At 41.7% G+C, this 18,835-nt stretch overlaps 1 protein-coding gene across 5 annotated transcripts in view; it reads right to left on the bottom strand.

Moving 5' to 3' along the window:
- The window catches only part of ADAMTSL1 (ADAMTS like 1), an 859,402-nt gene that overhangs the window by 81,911 nt on the left and 758,656 nt on the right, over positions 1–18,835 (bottom strand). For all 5 annotated transcript variants that reach the window (XM_036888135.2, XM_036888127.2, XM_057498726.1 and 2 more), the window contains one exon: positions 3,883–4,010. In XM_036888135.2, coding sequence (XP_036744030.2) covers positions 3,883–4,010 — 128 coding nt within the window. The remainder of the gene's footprint in view (positions 1–3,882; positions 4,011–18,835) is intronic.

Raw genomic sequence — 18,835 nt, 5'->3', positions numbered from 1 at the left:
AGTTCACCAGGAAACAACTGCTACTGCTTTTCTTCAGAACACTGTCTACACCATTTGGGTCTGGAAGGTTTCTGAGCAACTTAGCTGAGCACTGAATCTGACTAGTTAAATGGATCACGCATCTTTGCGCCTATCTTTGTGTACACCAGACACTCTCCTTTACCTGGCCCTGCTTATACCTGATACAAAGTAATTAGTACTTCAGAATGTTAGGTATGTGACATTTTGGTGATATTCTTATACTCCCCTTACCCCCTTCCATTGTTTTCTACTCTTATCTACATTCAGAGTAGTGAAACGGGCATTCGATGAAGTCAAGTTAGGACAGGAAGAAATTTTGTGCTTTTGGGTTTACATGACTGTGAGTTTCCTGAATCAGGGATGTAGGCAGGGGAATACTGACCGTCTCCATGCTGAGAGGCACCTGCAAAGGGCTCTCAAATCTCTGAGTCTTAAAAAATAAAACCAACACATAATGGATGAATTTGGAAAGAAGCAAAAGGGTAATACAGACACTATTTTACAGACTCAAAGAGGGTAGAGCTAGGAAGATTTGGCTATAATAGTATGTCTAAAACTAAACTATATGTTTAAGGAAAAATTGTGTGGAGAGTAGTAATGGCCCTGAAATGAATCTGAGGGGTGGATAGGCAACACACTCAATCCAGAGGGTGGGACAACTCAGCAGAAAAGGTCTGGTTGTAGGCCGGGAGAGTTCATCGGGCCTCCCTCGCTGTGTCCGTGTGAAAGATTCCTTTCCACCAGCCACCTCCCTTGCTCTGAATGCAGGCACTGCAGCCCTTTCAGAGGGCTAACTCATCTTCCCCAGCTGACACTGAGAATGAGGAACTGTGAGCATTCTGGTCTCTGAAAGGGAGTCTCCCCTACTGTGCAATAACTTGGCTTTTGTTTTATGCATGATCATCACAGTAATAATAACAATAGCTAACAAATATTGAGGGCTTGCTATATGCAGGCACAATTATAAATATTTTATATGAATGAATGTATTTAATCTCCACAAGAACTCCCTGAGTCAAGCATGATTATTATCACCATTTACAAATGAAGAAACTGAGTTGGAGAATGTTAAGAATTTGCTCAAGGTAATAGAGCTTGAGGAAGTGACAGAACCAGGATTCAAATCCAGACCATGAGGCTCCAGTGCCCCCAGGCTTAACTGCCGGTGCTCTGCCTGCTCTTGTCGATTATTAGGGATACATTTCCCTGCATCTGGCAGCTCAGGTGCACTGGCTAGACGGAAGTCCAGGCCTGCCTGACAAAGCACGGAGTCACCTGAGTGTCTTGAGCCTCAAAGTAATTTTTTCCCCTTTCAGTCTACATTCACATTGAGGTCAAGGCACACACTCTGCCATGTCTTTAGAAGTACAGAAGCACTGAGGCTTACCAAGAGTCTCATTGCAAGTGAGCTGAATCAGCGACTAAGTCCATACTCGAAAACTTTCAGTATGAAGACTTACAGGGAAAAATACATGGCAGCAAAGTTGAGCTAATGTTTTACACATTTTAGAATTGCTCTTAGGATGTGTTTCATTTTAGAAGAGGTAGAGGTAGAAAAGGAAACATTTATTGGGTGTTAACTATGTGCCTGGCACTGGGCTAAGTGCGTTTTCACACGTGCAATCTTAACCTCACAACACCCTTCATAAAATATTAGTAATTTCATTTTAACAGATGAAAACAGAGACTCAATGAAGATACACACTTTGTTCAAGATTTCATAGCTAATTAAGCAGTGTAATTGGTAATCAGATTTAGAAATGCTTGATACCATTCCTCACCCCCATATTTAGGGTATATTTGGGCTTTATCTTAAATGCTACTACACAGGACCTTAAAGCATACATTTGAAGGAAATTGTAATTATCTCTCAATTCTAGGTAGTTCCATGTGCCTTTACTAGTCTGTAGGCCTTTTGGGGCACAAAATGCAGGCTTTATTGCTTGCTAAATGTCCATAATACTTGGCAGAGGGTATGCTCAGAGCAGTAGCTCATGAGCCCCTTAATGCTGTGTTGACACTGGCATAGGTATAGATGAAAAGCCTAGGTAAGGACAAATGCAATCTTAAGGCAACATACACATTTGGGTCTTAACTTTTAAAAGGCTTGTTAGACAGATTCGCCAGCAGACCGGAACAAACCCCAGCACTGAAGCCCAAGGAAGCAGCTCCCTAAGCCCGAGCAGTGGTGTTTGCGATCCACTTCATCCATCAGCCCCCTTCCTCCTGTCCCCTGGTGCCTCTTAGGCTGCTCTTTCTTCCCTGGCTTTGAACCTTTGGCAGCCTCGAGCAGCTACTCTTCAAAGAGCTGAAGACAAGCCTGATGTCACCATTGCTTTGCTTAATTCCAGACAGGTTCCAATTAACCGTAGTAAATTCAGGTGAACAAAGGGTATTTGGACTCGGACAGAACTGAACTGCATCTGGATAAATATAAACAAGAGAGCTAATCCTTTAAGAGCCACTATTTGCCAGCAACTGGAAGAACGTCAGCAGTGCCTTTGCTAAGGCAGGTTGGAGGGTGGAGGGCAGAAGAGATTTAACAGGAGTGGTGCTGAGCATCTGGACTCTGTATAAAGAAGGGAATAAAGATTGTGACTGGAATACATTAGGAGAAAAGCAAATGTTCTATTCATGAGAAAATAGGCATTAATAATATCAGTCTTTAATCCACCCCAGGGCCTCTTAGCTTGCCTTATTCATGTTGACTTTCATCTTCCCAGCAAAGCCTCCTGCTGAAGGTCCTTTTCCAGATCAGCCTTAGGTCATGGGGGCAGAAATACTGTTGCTAAACAGATATGCAAGGGAGTAGCATGTGTGACTGGAGAAGTGTGTGACAACATAATCCCAGCATGGACTGATGAGGTCAGTGTGGGGTGATGCTGGCTTTTCCAGCATCTACTGAATCATCTGATGGGGGCAGCGACTGAAAAGAATAAATATGAACACATGCAACATACTGCCAAAGAGATTGCATGGCCCCGATCTGAGAAAAAGGATCCTGTTTTGGTAGGATCAGCAGGGAAGCGGAGGGAACAATGAACTGGGCATTAGGAGACCTTAGGTCCCTTCTCTCCCCTGCTAGCCGAGTGGCTGTGTGACATCAGGTTGCCTGGCCTCTGAGAAATGAGGGCACTGGTCCAGCTGGTATCTATGGTCTTTTTTAGTTTCAAAGGCAAGGATTTGTCCTATGTAAGAGAGGTTTTGTAAGAGTACGTTACTACAAGACCACAACTTTGGGAGACATTGTATTCTGAACTGCAATTTTCTTAAGTCATTCACATGTGTAGAATGTTTGGCATAACCTCTATGGATAAAGGCAAAGTGTTGGCAGGTGCATTAGAGTAAGAGGTTGAAATAAAACAGAATCAGAGAGAACACTCCTGCTCCAAACCATGACCACATAATTCCAGTTACCCATGGGTCTTAAAGTCTTCATTGCAAGGTGTAACAAGGAGAAATGCCAGGATCCCAAAAGAGCATTCAATGGTCTTAGGTCATGATTCATGTTCCCCCAACATGCTTATTACTTGTACACAGCTCCTTTGCTCATGTTGTTCTTTCTGCCTGGAATATTTCCCCCATCTCGTCTGCTGATCAAAATCTGCTCATATCAACTCTAAAGCCACCCTGATGGAATGAAATGTCCTTGCACAGTCATTGGTTATCAGTTATGGTACTTATTTCATTCTACTTCATATTGTACTTCACCTCCATTAATTATAAATATATATTATAAACTTCCTAAAGGCAGGAGTATGGATCTCATTTATCTACGTGTTCCTGGGCCTACTTGGCACATTGTAGGTACCCACTGAATAATGGCTTCTGAATTGAACTGAACAAGGATTTTCATGTTACCTGCTAATGTGACAGCAATGGAGACAGAGTCATATCCCAAGGCATTTGTGGCATTACAAGTGTAGAAACCCACATCAGCTTCCACTGGTGCTAGGATCTGTAAGGAATCATCTGGCTGTAGGAGAATCCTGGAGCAACAAAAGAGAAATGCAGACCTGGTCAGGCCAGTTGACTCATTTCTGGCATTTAGTATTGGTAATGCAGGAAGGAACATAGGGGGACATTCAGAACCCTGTTTGAACAACAGAGACAAACCAGCCACAACGACAATCAGGAATCCAGGCTCTCTTGTCACTTTGATTGGTGTGATTCTAACAGCAACCGCAAGTAAGGAGGTTTTTGGTTGCTTATGAAGCTTGTTGATTATTTGATCTAAATACTATCAGAACAGACAGCATATGTGCACTGAATACATAGAGTATACACATCAGAAATGGGTGGAAGGGGATGCTACAATGAATGGTGCAGATTGATTGGGTGAAGGCTTATTAAAGAAAAGGCAAAGTTAGAGAGGAAGAATGGGGCATGGCTGGATGTAGGAAAGTAGGCAGGGCTTCCAGATATGGAGAAAGGCATCTGTAAAGGCTTGGAAGTGGGTAACAGGAAGCCAAGAAGCAAATATTGATGAAAGGATCTTGATGTGTAACTACCTCTCAATTCTAGGAAGCCATATATACATCTATTATTTCTATTAATCTGTAAACATTCTGAGGCATAAACCTCAGAGCTTATCATTGTATTTTCCACAGTACTTGGCAGAACACCTTCTGTTGGAGGTACCCAGTATAATGAAGGCAAAGCCTGCCCTTCAGAACAATGGCAGAGAATTCCAGAATAATCACCACCTAGTTCAGACATTTTGTTTTACCTGAAAAGAATTACAAGAATCAAATTGTGAGTGCCTGCCATAAGCTTCAAAACCCACTCCAATCTCATTCTATTATTTATTCTTTTCTAGATTTATGCCATGTCTAAGAACTACCTGCTACATCATGGCGGTTAAACAGATTAATGACTAATGATGACTTGCAGCCACTGTCTTGGTGACTTGGTGAGGCTGATGATAACTGGAATGTGGATGTGGGATTCTGAAAGGATGGGGGGAGAACAGGATGGGAAGCTCAGAGAACCAGTGCATGGATATGTCAGGGCCTGAGGCTGGTAAATCATTCCACAGCAAACCTAAATGACTTAGAGATGGCTTTTGGATTCTTAGAGTCAATCATTTCCATCTTTGTGATTATTTCCACCTCCCTAATTTCAAAACACTAAAAGAACTGTTCACTTAATATCATGTTAGCACCCATCTAGAGGAGGCAAGCAGGTAATGGGTCATTTTTCAGGAAAGGGGGTAAAAAAAAGTATGAAAAGGTCAGGAGGACTCTCAAGACTTGGTCATGAAATTAAGATGAGGGGTCAGATCTCCTTTCCATCAGACATGTTCTCCCTACTACACAATTCTTTTCTTTTTTCACCATTTCTCTTGCTGGATCCTCTCCAGACTCTGTGGTATTTGCAGTTTGACACCACCTCTTGTCAGCTCTGAATCGTCCTGAGGTGGGTGACCAGTCTGGCAATGAATCTGGCTTCCTCCACTGTTCTGGGCCTTGGCCCGGTTGCATTGCTTATTCTAACCTTCTCAAGGAAAGGTAGGAAAGAGGAGGAGCAAGGCTCACATCAGTCTTCAATCTAGTTACCTATGGGCAGTCATGGTAAAAATGGGGAAAGACACTGGATGGTTTATGTCTGCTCCAGTGCCATTCCAAACCACCACTGCTATTACTGAGGACAGTCAGGCTTTTGTGGCACTGAACTAGAGCTGAAGCTTTGTGAGAGAAGACAGAGATGGTCAAAGAAGTCATCCGCTTAATCATTCACTCATCCACCAAGTGTTAAGTGCTTTTTCTCAATGTCAACTAATTACATGTTAGTTTATTTCAAAGAAGTTAATAAGAGAATGATGACTATACAACTTACTTGTATCTTTGGTAAGCCTTATAATATTTTAGGTAGTACTGTCACTGTTTCCTGAAGGAATTTTAACAGGGGAAACATTCCATGCTTGTTAAATCTCTTCAGGTGTTCAGGCTGTCTTACATTAAAAAAAATTAAAAATTGATTTTATGATTTAAATCTTTATTATGTCCCAGGAGCATGCACGCCTCCATCAAAATTTCCAAACAGGAATAATGAAAGCAGGCTTAGTCCAATTTCAATAGAATTGACTACTTAGGATAACTGAACATAGTAAATCATTATTCAGTTTTGCCACACTCAAAAGGCAGGGATTAAAATTTGCTAATTCCCAAGTCCATTGGAATATCTGCCTCCCTAAAACTGGCCCTCTCTCTTCCCTACAGAAAGCGTTCTTGAACATTCAGAGCAGAGGTTAGAAGACAGGTCTGATGAACTTTATTTTGGTCCTGCTATGATTTAAGTAATTGCCACTGGCAAATACCTTCATCTTCCTATATTTCAGCTTACCAACTTCTAAGACCCAATTGAAATGTTTCCCTACCCAGCAGAGGTAACTGTTGGAATGAGAAACTAAGGAATTTCCAGACCATCTTTTTGTGTTTCCAATGACCCTTCTTTGGTATTACTGGACACTCTGAGCAGAGAACAAAATATGAGGAACTGAGGGGCAATGAAAAGATTGTGAGGAAGGGAGGGAGAGGGGCATGAGGTCTGCTAATTTCCCCCCAATTCATTACATCTCCATATTCAGATTTTTTTTCTCATAAAACTACTGCACCTGCCTGGCCTCATACAGAGGGTATAAACTCCACGCCCATGCTGGGCCTGAACCATCTACCTTTTTTTTTAGGTGGAGTTAGCTTTCATAGCTGCACCTGTTCCTCTGTCCTGCTTTCTGCCCAAGTCTGAAGCCGAGAAAAGAATTTCCACAGAGTTGGTGAAGAGAAGGGAGGAGATGCATCACACCAGGCACAGAGCCGTAGGGGTCTGAACTACGATGGGAACAGTGACAATGGAAAGGAACGAATCTAGACCTTAAGCTTCAGCATTTGTATATATTTTTTTGTCCTATAAAGTATGCAAAGATAGAGAAGCTAAAGTAGTTGCTTTCACCAAAATAGTCTTAAATACTGTCTTTAGACAAAACTTACATGGGACAAAATCTGAATTTGTCATTCATTGCATATACTCAGAAATTATTTATATTTGTAAAAGTGAACTCTTTAGTTCAAACTGAACTCAAGGGGCTGCACAGTTATTTGGTGGCAGTGTCAGGATCTGAAATAGGATTTCTTGGTCCAGCACTTTTTTTCCCAATTTTTCTTGTCTTGAATATGCTCATAGAATCACTAGCTGGGGATTTGGAGGGTGCCACTAGGGGGTGCAATAGTTCTGGAGAGGGTTTCCAGGCAGGGCTCTCTAGGAAACATGACAAAACAAAGGAGAGGGCATGCTGTGAAGATGGAGGTTTGTTCTAGTCTCTCCATCAAGCCTGGCATCTAGGGAGAGAGATTCCTGGAAAAAAACCCAACCCATTTTCTCTGTATTTCAGGCATCTACTCTATTAATTTAACTTAATATGTTAGTAGCTGATTTCTGTCAGCTTGTATTTAGGTTTCAGATTTGACAGGTCTGTTTTAGATTGCATGGGCACTGAAACATAGTGCTGCTTTCCAAGCAAAACCAGAAAGATTTCTCTGGAGTTGTTTGGAATTTAGAGAACCAGAGGATGAGGGGACTTGGAATGGGGCTGAATTAAGACCTACATAGCAAATGGAACCTGTGGTCATATTAGGTATGTTAATACTTGCTGCTTTTCTCCCATACCCACACCCCACTTCCCTTTTGGCCTATGGGGCTAAAACTTACTGCTTTCTTTCTCTGGTCATACTTTTAACCATAAAGTGAAGGCTTTCCAGGTGGCCTTTACTTGTAAGTTTCTTAGTGACAACATGTCTTCTCAAGCCTTCTACCAATTAATAAGGAGCTATTGGAAGAGTACAATACCTGTTTCAGTTACACAGGTAAAACCCTTGTCATCCATGAGAGTGGCATATGGACAAAGTGCTCGTGGGCCAGTCCTACAAGTAGAAGCTCCAAAGGTGAAGCCATCTCCTCTGCATTTGTAGCACAGTGAGGACTGTGCACTCTTATCTGGAGAGAAGGCAGCTCTGGGTGTTGAATGGAGAGTCTCTGGCAATGCTATGAAAAGGGCAGTACCACGATGCCTTCCGAGTCCTTGGCTCAGCTGTGAACATCACTGCCTTGGACAGGTCATCTCCCAAAATGACCTCCATGAACATGTGAAGCTACTGTGGAGGGGGAGGCTTCCAAATTCCAGTCGAGACATGGAGTCATATGGTGGTCTTGGAGAAGCCTTTCAACTCTGTGAGCCTCTAAGTTCTTTCTCCAAATTGAGGATAATACTGATGCCAGGGAGGTTTTAGGAGGATCAAATAAAGGAGTATATAGGCCCATTCTTAACTGTTTTCTAAAGAAAAAGGCATCAGCCTAAACATCAGATGCATCTAGTAAATTAGTTGTCTGTCTGTTTTTTAAATGATACAGTGGGTGGTAACTTATGTTACCATCTTGGAATTCCTCCTTGGAATTTCCAGGTGTCAGAAAGAATTTCCAAGCTCTGCACACAGAAACACCCATCTGCTAGGTGGGCCCTGACGTATTTCCCGTGGTGACAAGCAAGTATCCTTAAACCCATCTTGGGCCTCAACACAGGACTGGAAGCTGGAAATGATAGGTATATCCTTTCTCTTTAGAACAGAATCTTCCTCAACTTTTGATGTACCTGCCTCACATCTCAACGAAAACTTGTCTGTTGAAATGGCCTCTTTGACTCTCCTTGTTGTTAACTTGGGGCTGAATTGATGTTTTTCTTCCTCCTGTCTATCCTTCCAATTTCTTCCTATCTCTTAAGAAGTTCTACCTCCTGTGTGACCACGGTCCACAAGAATCCCTCCCTCCCTTTTCTGATCTTCCAGAGTTGTTATAAGCTTGAGCTTGTATTACAAAGCCCATTTCACTCTAGAATGTCTTGGTCCTTCAGTTAGGTTGTAAACTAATACTTGAAGGACTGGGACACTTATTTCTTTCACAGTTCCCTCTCCAGTATTCAGCAGAGTGCTGGCATGCTCCATAAGTACTTGTTTGGTCACTTTCAGAGCAGTAGAGCAGAAAATGGCCATCCTGACCATATAGCACAGTGGTTAGAGCCAGACTCCGGAGGCCTGTGGCCTGGGTTCCAACCCTGGCTCTGTAACTTTGTAACCTCCGGCAAGCATTTTACTTAACTTCTCAGTGACACAGTGCATTTATATACAGAATCAGGAGAAGTATAGCACCCATCTAGCGTTTTGTGAATATTTCACATGAGCTCAGGTATTGAAAGAACACAGAAAAGTGCCTGACATGGTAAAAACTGTGCAAGGGCAGGTTACTGCTACTGTTTTTCTGTGCTTGACATCACCGTCACCCTTATTCACTCTTCATGCCTGAGCCTAAGTATTCTGGATGTTGGGAGGAACTGCTTTGCTTGGGAATATGACTGAAATAAAGGGTTATCAAGGAAAAACCTGGCCATCAGGCCTCTGCAGAGGGAGCAAGGGGTAGCTGTGTGCGAGAATGGAGTGAGCCGTGGTGCCTTTACCTCAGTGGGAGCTCTGGGGATGCAGAGGAGGTGCAGGAGACAGAGGACACATGGTACATTGGGTTGGAAACTGCCTCAATTTTATTCTTGACTCACGAATCTCTGAATAAGGACAGCTACTTATTTCCATAACTGTTTTAATGCTATTAACCAAACACTGAAATCCTAGAACACTTAAAAACAAGCCAGAATCCTGCAATTGCAAAAGAAGCATATAAATAATGAGACTAAAAGAATGATAGTTGGAAAAAAGTGGGCTTAGAAGCAAATGAGCAAAGTTAAAGGCAGCTGTGCAAAGAACATCAGCTCCAAACTCCTAGGAGGAGATGTTCAGGGCTTTTCTTTAGCCTGAAATGCAGATTTTTTTTTTTCCTGCCTAGGAATTCCTTAGATTAGGACATCAAATCAACCACATAGGGAGAGTAGGAACCGATGTTTATTAGGCAAGTATATTAATTTGATGTAATCTTATTCTATTATGTTATTAGACTGATAATTTTATCCCATTTGGGAGAGGAAGCAGAAGTTCAGAGAAGTAACTTGCTTAGCTAGTGCACGGTGGAATCAGGGATGGAGAATGACCCCTGACTTTTAAAACACTGACCATATCCAGGCATCCGCTGGGGTCCAATAGCAAGGCATGTGGTTTGGCTTAATTTTTGGTGGTGGTGGTGGTCGGATGGGGGTGGGTGTAATTTGTGCCAAGGTTTGTAGTTACTCTGGGAAATGGACAATCACTAACAAGAATATTCTGGATTAAAAATAACTGGAAGGCATGTGGTTTGGCCTTATTTTTGGTGGGGGGTAATTTGTGCCAAGGTTTGTTGTTACTCAGGGAAATGGACAATCACTAACAAGAATATTCGAGATTTTAAACAGCTTGAAGCTGGAGGAAAAACAAAAAGAATGCTGTGAGAAGACCTCTGTGAGCAAGAATTTTTTTCTGAAACCAAAAATTATAGTAGTCCAGAGACTTGCAAGGGAGAGTTTTATTTTGTACAGGTATTTTGGGGAACAGATTTAAGGTTTGTGAAGTTTCATATCACCATTTGGTTAGGGTAACTTTTCTTAACCTTTGCTGTTTTTAATGTAATTGCCAACTAAAAGTTATTTAATGCTGGAAGCTTTACTATTGCTCCAGGTGGAAGTACAGAAAATATTTTTGGAATGGGAAAGGCCACCTGACCACACATTCTTAACCCTGTCCCTACTTTTTGCCAAACCCTTCAGTTTCTTTCTCTTCAGAAATTCACGAAGTCTTGATTTCCTAATATATGTCGTTCTATCTGCCAACTGGGTAATGCATTTCAAACTACAAACCATTGTGTGAAATAACTCTGATTGGATTTCCTATTTATCTGGAATAGGGATCATCAAATTCCAGTCAGTTGTCACCTGCTTTTGTACATAAAGTTTAATTGGAAACCCTGCCACACCAGTTTAAGTACTTTCTATGGCTGCTTTCATGCTACCATGGAGGAATTAAATGGTTGGGACAGAGATATTTTAGTGCAAAGCCTAAAATATTTACTATCTGGCCCTTAACAGAAAAGTTTGCTGACCGTGATCTAGAACATGTAAGAATGTTCATTTCTGGTTTTAGTGCTTTCCTTCTCTATACAAAAATATTAACTACTTTTTCAAAACTCTGCCATTTGCTAGGACACTTTTCTAGGAAGAAAAAAACTAACTGATGGGGGAATCTTTTCAGACTCCTTTAGCCTTTCAGGGAGCAGACAGTGCCAGATTCTATGACTCATTTATGCCACCTGTGCCACTTGGCTGTCACTGTCTTATGTCATCCAATGCTCTCTGCTGCCTCATTCATGCTGGTCATTTCTCTGAACTTTGACTAACCTTCAACTTATTATTTTTTTCCTGAGGCTTAAGTACTCATTGGGATAACCCCCTTTTCTCTCACTCCTATTCTTACACTTTCAACTGGGAAAAACATTTGTCACCCCCATTTCCTTTAGTTCTGTAAAGGCAACAAGCCAAACCAAACCGAAACTGATTTTTTCTTTGATTCCTGTCTGCCGTGCCTCCAGTTTTTACATTCTCTGCAAACTTGGAAATTGCATTTCATGTGCTTGTGACTTTCATATATAGCATTATTCACAACTGTGGTTCTGAAATTGATCCTGGAGGCATTTCTCATCATATTCTCTATTTCATTCTGAGAAGTTTCCATCTGAGGATACTCTGTATTGCCCAAGCTAAAGCCTTCCAAACACTCCTTAATGTATCTGCTATTCAACGCCACTTTGGAATGTTGTCCAAAACTGCCTGAGAATAAGCATATAAGCATATAGATTTCTCTTTCCTACCAGGTCAGAGATGAAAGAAAAATGTCAGTAGAGTATAAGCATCCTCTCCTATTGCCTGGAGTTAGGCTGATAATTATCCATTACCCTGTGCTTTCCTAGATACCCTTCTGTCTCAACTTTTTGAACAACTGCTTAAGTGTTCTTCAAGATAAGAGCAAAGCTCCTTATTTTGTGATGTCCTGGAAGACGGTATGATATATTGGCCCTATATTTAAATGCCAATGATTATAGATACTAACACACAGACAAGTATCCCTTCTATGCCAAGCACTTTACAGTTATCATTTCTGTTCTTTAAACCGTTACTTTTCTTAAGGGCAAGTATGATGATTTCAATTTAACTAATGAGAAAATCAGATAGGTTAAAGTGGAGCCACATGGATACTAAGTAGCAAAACTGGAATTGGAGCCCAAGTGGCTCTGGTTCTAGCCCTGCTGTCCCGCTGCTGCTGTGGGCTGCCCTCTGTTAGCTGATGTGTCATCAGGTCGTTCCTCTTGACCAAGGCTGTGGCCAGAAATGACTAGCATGTATTAGGTAGACTCAGTATAGAAAGGAAACAGGGGCTTAAGAATTAAAAGGCAGAAACTTCTCTCCTGGCATTAGCCGTTTCTCTAGGATTCCATGAAGCTGGAAGACCACCTATGAGCCACTTCACCTCTAAAAAAAGGAATCAGTATTTTCCTCAAACTATCCAGTTCCATATTATTCTTCATGTTCACCTTCATTCCTTTCAAAAAATCCCATAACCTTTAGGAAGGTGTTGTTTAAATGCTTTAAGACTTGGGGGGAGGGGTGGAAGATGGCAGCGTGAGTAGAGCCGCGGAAATCTCCTCCCAAAACCACATATCTATGAAAATATAACAAAGACAACCCTTCCTAGAATAAAGACCAGAGGACACAGGACAATATCCAGACCACATCCGCACCTGAGAGAACCCAGTGCCTCGCGAAGGGGGTAAGATACAAGCCCCGGCCTGGCGGGAGCCAAGCGCCCATTCCCCCCAACTCCTGGCGGGAGAAGAGCAGGCAGAGCGGGAGGGAGACGGAGCCCAGGACTGCCGAACACCCAGCCCCAGCCATCCGGGCCAGAGTGCAGACACAGTACGTGCCCAGGGGGCCCTGGATACTAGGAAAACAAGGCAGCAAGAACAGTGAGCGGGTACCGGAGGCCTGGCACCGGAGGACATAAGAAAAGCGTGCAACCAATTTTTTTTTTTTGCTGTTTTGTTTTGGCGAGCGCTTTTTGGAAGTCTTAAAGGAATAGGGACCCCAATACTAGGGAAACAGGGCAGCAAGACCGGTGAGCAGATGCCTGAGGCTGGCGACGGAGAATAAAGAAAAACGAGCAGCCACCTTTTTTTTTTTTTTTTTAATTAAAATTTTTTTTTTTTTTTTTTTGTGGTCGTTGTTTTGTTTTGGCGGGTGCTTTTTGGAAGTCTTAAAGGGGCAGGGCGGGACACTTAATCCAGAGGTAGGGAATCCGGGGATCTCTGGGCACCCTAACCCCTGGGCTGCAGGGAGCAGGGAGGCCCCTTACGGAGATAAACAGCCTCCCAGCCGCTCCTGCTCCAACGCGCCTCCACCACTTTGGAGCAGCTGCCCGAGCCAGGCCACGCCCACAGCAACAGCAGAGATTAACTCCATAGCAGCCGGGCAGGAAGCAGAAACCCTGTCTGCGCGCAGCTGCCCAGCACAAGCCACTAGAGGTCGCTGTTCTCCCAGGAGAGGAGGGCCACAAACCAACAAGAAAGGAAATTCTTCCAGCCATCACTCGTCCCAGCTCTGCAGACTATTCCTATCACCATGAAAAGGCAAAGCTACAGGCAGACAAAGATCCCAGAGACAACACCAGAGAAGGAGACAGACCTAACCAGTCTTCCTGAAAAAGAATTCAAAATAAGAATCATAAACATGCTGACAGAGATGCAGAGAAATACGCAAGAGAAATGGGATGAAGTCCGGAGGGAGATCACAGATGCCAGAAAGGAGATCACAGAAATGAAACAAACTCTGGAAGGGTTTATAAGCAGAATGGATAGGATGCAAGAAGCCATTGATGGAATTGAAACCAGAGAACAGGAACGCACAGAAGCTGACATAGAGAGAGACAAAAGGATCTCCAGGAATGAAACAATATTAAGAGAACTGTGTGACCAATCCAAAAGGAACAATATCCGTATTATAGGGGTTCCAGAAGAAGAAGAGAGAGGAAAAGAGATGGAAAGCATCTTAGAAGAAATAATTGCTGAAAACTTCCCCAAACTGGGGGAGGAAATAATCGAACAGACCACGGAAATACACAGAACCCCCAACAGAAAGGATCCAAGGAGGACAACACCAAGACACATAACAATTAAAATGGCAAAGATCAAGGACAAGGAAAGAGTTTTATAGGCAGCTAGAGAGAAAAAGGTCACCTATAAAGGAAAACCCATCAGGCTAACATCAGATTTCTTGAAGAAACCCTACAGGCCAGAAGAGAATGGCATGATATATTTAATACAATGAAACAGAAGGGTCTTGAACCAAGGATACTGTATACAGCATGACTGTCATTCAAATATGATGGTGGGATTAAACAATTCCAAGATAAACAAAAGCTGAGGGAATTTGCTTTCTACAAACCACCTCTACAGAACATCTTACAGGGACTGCTCTAGATGGGAGCACTCCTAGAAAGAGCACAGCACAAAACATCCAACATATGAAGAATCGAGGAGGAGGAATAAGAAGGGAGAGAAGAAAAGAATCTCCAGACAGTGTATATAACAGCTCAATAAGTGAGCTAAGTTAGGCAGTAAGATACTAAAGAGGCTAACCTTGAAACTTTGGTAACCACGAATTTAAAGCCTGCAATGGCAATAAGTACATGTCTTTCAATAGTCACCCTAAATGTTAATGGGCTGAATGCACCAATCAAAAGACACAGAGTAATAGAATGGATAAAAAAGCAAGACCCATCTATATGCTGCTTACAAGACACTCACCTCAAACCCAAAGACATGTACAGACTAAAAGTCAAGGGATGGAAAAACATATTTCAAGCAAACAACAGTGAGAAGAAAGCAGGGGTTGCAGTACTAATATCAGACAAAATAGACTTCAAAACAAAGAAAGTAACAAGAGATAAAGAAGGACACTACATAATGATAAAGGGCTCAGTCCAACAAGAGGATATAACCATTCTAAATATATATGCACCCAACACAGGAGCACCAGCATATGTGAAACAAATACTAACGGAACTAAAGGGGGAAATAGACTGCAATGCATTCATTCTAGGAGACTTCAACACACCACTCACCCCAAAGGATAGATCCACCGGGCAGAAAATAAGTAAGGACACGGAAGCACTGAACAACACAGTAGAGCAGATGGACCTAATAGACATCTATAGAACTCTATATCCAAAAGCAACAGGATATACATTCTTCTCAAGTGCACATGGAACATTCTCCAGAATAGACCACATACTAGGCCACAAAAAGAGCCTCAGAAAATTCCAAAAGATTGAAATCCTACCAACCAACTTTTCAGACCACAAAGGCATAAAACTAGAAATAAACTGTACAAAGAAAGCAAGAGGCTCACAAACACATGGAGGCTTAACAACATGCTCCTAAATAATCAATGGATCAATGACCAAATCAAAATGGAGATCCAGCAATATATGGAAACAAATGACAACAACAACACTAAGCCCCAACTTCTGTGGGACACAGCAAAAGCAGTCTTAAGAGGAAAGTGTATAGCAATCCAAGCATATTTAAAAAAGGAAGAGCAATCCCAAATGAATGGTCTAATGTCACAATTATTGAAATTGGAAAAAGAAGAACAGATGAGGCCTAAGGTCAGCAGAAGGAGGGACATAATAAAGGTCAGAGAAGAAATAAATAAAATTGAGAAGAATAAAACAATAGCAAAAATCAATGAAACCAAGAGCTGGTTCTTCGAGAAAATAAACAAAATAGATAAGCCTCTAGCCAGACTTATTAAGAAGAAAAGAGAGTCAACACAAATCAACAATATCAGAAACGAGAAAGGAAAAATCACGACGGATCCAGCAGAAATACAAAGAATTATTAGAGACTACTATGAAAACCTATATGCTAACAAGCTGGGAAACCTAGGAGAAATGGACAACTTCCTAGAAAAATACAACCTTCCAAGATTGACCCAGAAAGAAACAGAAAATCTGAACAGACCAATCACCTGCAACGAAATTGAAGCGGTAATCAAAAAACTACCAAAGAACAAAACCCCCGGTCCAGATGGATTTACCTCGGAATTTTATCAGACATACAGGGAAGACATAATACCCATTCTCCTTAAAGTTTTCCAAAAAATAGAGGAGGAGGGGATACTCCCAAACTCATTCTATGAAGCTAACATCACCCTAATACCAAAACCAGGCAAAGACCCCACCAAAAAAGAAAACTACAGACCAATATCCCTGATGAACGTAGATGCAAAAATACTCAACAAAATATTAGCAAACCGAATTCAAAAATACATCAAAAGGATCATATACCATGACCAAGTGGGATTCATCCCAGGGTTGCAAGGATGGTACAGCATTCGAAAGTCCATCAACATCATCCACCACATCAACAAAAAGAAAGACAAAAACCACATGATCATCTCCATAGATGCTGAAAAAGCATTTGACAAAGTTCAACATCCGTTCATGATAAAAACTCTAAGCAAAATGGGAATAGAGGGCAAGTACCTCAACATAATAAAGGCCACATCTATGATAAACCCACAGCCAACATTATATTGAACAGCGAGAAGCTGAAAGCATTTCCTCTGAGATCAGGAACAAGACAGGGATGCCCACTCTCTCCACTGTTATTTAACATAGTACTGGAGGTCCTAGCCACGGCAATCAGACAAAACAAAGAAATACAAGGAATCCAGACTGGTAAAGAAGAAGTTAAACTGTCACTATTTGCAGATGACATGATACTGTACATAAAAAACCCTAAAGACTCCACCCCAAAACTACTAGAACTGATATTGGAATACAGCAAAGTTGCAGGATACAAAATCAACACACAGAAATCTGTGGCTTTCTTATATACTAACAATGAACCAACAGAAAGAGAAATCAGGAAAACAACTCCATTCACAATTGCATCAAAAAAAATAAAATACCTAGGAATAAACCTAACCAAAGAAGTGAAAGACTTATACTCTGAAAACTACAAGTCACTCTTAAGAGAAATTAAAGGGGACACTAACAGATGGAAACTCATCCCATGCTCGTGGCTAGGAAGAATTAATATCATCAAAATGGCCATCCTACCCAAAGCAATATACAGATTTGATGCAATCCCTATGAAACTACCAGCAACATTCTTCAATGAACTGGAACAAATAATTCAAAAATTCATATGGAAACACAAAAGACTCCAAATAGCCAAAGCAATCCTGAGAAAGAAGAATAAAGTAGGGGGGATGTCACTCCCCAACTTCAAGCTCTACTATAAAGCCATAGTAATCAAGACAATTTGGTACTGGCACAAGAGCAGAGCCACAGACCAATGGAACAGACTAGAGAATCCAGACATTAACCCAGACATATATGGTCAATTAATATTTGATAAAGCAGCCATGAACATACAATGGCGAAATGACAGTCTCTTCAACAGATGGTGCTGGCAAAACTGGACAGCTACATGTAGGAGAATGAAACTGGACCATTGTCTAACCCCATATACAAAAGTAAACTCAAAATGGAACAAAGACCTGAATGTAAGTCATGAAACCATTAAACTCTTGGAAGAAAACATAGGCAAAAACCTCTTAGACATAAACATGAGTGACCTCTTCTTGAACATATCTCCCCGGGCAAGGAAAACAACAGCAAAGATGAGTAAGTGGGACTATATTAAGCTGAAAAGCTTCTGTACAGCAAAAGACACCATCAATAGAACATAAAGGAACCCTACAGTATGGGGGAATATATTTGAAAATGACACATCAGATAAAGGCTTGACGTCCAGAATATATAAAGAGCTCACACGCCTCAACAAACAAAAAACAAATAACCCAATTAAAAAATGGGCAGAGGAACTGAACAGACAGTTCTCCAGAAAAGAAATACAGATGGCCAACAGACACATGAAAAGATGCTCCACATCGCTAATAATCAGAGAATTGCAAATTAAAACTACAATGAGGTATTACCTCACACCAATAAGGATGGCTGCCATCCAAAAGACAAACAACAACAAATGTTGGCGAGGCTGTGGAGAAAGGGGAACCCTCCTACACTGCTGGTGGGAATGTAAGTTAGTTCAACCATTGTGGAAAGCAGTATGGAGGTACATCAAAATGCTCAAAACAGACTTACCATTTGACCCAGGAATTGCACTCCTAGGAATTTACCCTAAGAATGCAGCAATCAAGTATGAGAAAGATCAGTGCACCCCTATGTTTATCACAGCACTATTTACAATAGCCAAGAATTGGAAGCAACCTAAATGTCCATCGATAGATGAATGGATAAAGAAGATGTGGTACATATACACAATGGAATACTACTCAGCCATAAGAAAAGGGCAAATCCAACCATTTGCAGCAACATGGATGGAGCTGGAGGGTATTATGCTCAGTGAAACAAGCCAAGTGGAGAAAGAGAAATACCAAATGATTTCACTTATCTGTGGAATATAAGAACAAAGGAAAAACTGAAGGAACAAAACAGCAGCAGAATCACAGAACTCAAGAATGGACTAACAGGTACCAAAGGGAAAGGGACTGGGGAGGATGGGTGGGTGGGGAGGGATAAGGGGGGGGAGATGTAGGGGGGTATTAAGATTAGCATGCATGGGGGGGTAGGAGAAAAGGGAGGGCTGTACAACACAGAGAAGGCAAGTAGTGATTCTACAACATTTTGCTATGCTGATGGACAGTGACTGTAAAGGGGTTTATAGGGGAGACGTGGTATAGGGGAGAGCCTAGTAAACATAATATTCG

This window comes from Manis pentadactyla, chromosome 3, assembly GCF_030020395.1.
Source record: "Manis pentadactyla isolate mManPen7 chromosome 3, mManPen7.hap1, whole genome shotgun sequence".
Taxonomy (NCBI): domain Eukaryota; kingdom Metazoa; phylum Chordata; class Mammalia; order Pholidota; family Manidae; genus Manis; species Manis pentadactyla.
The sequence above is the reverse complement of the archived record's forward strand: the minus strand, read 5'-3'. Positions and strand labels throughout refer to the sequence as shown.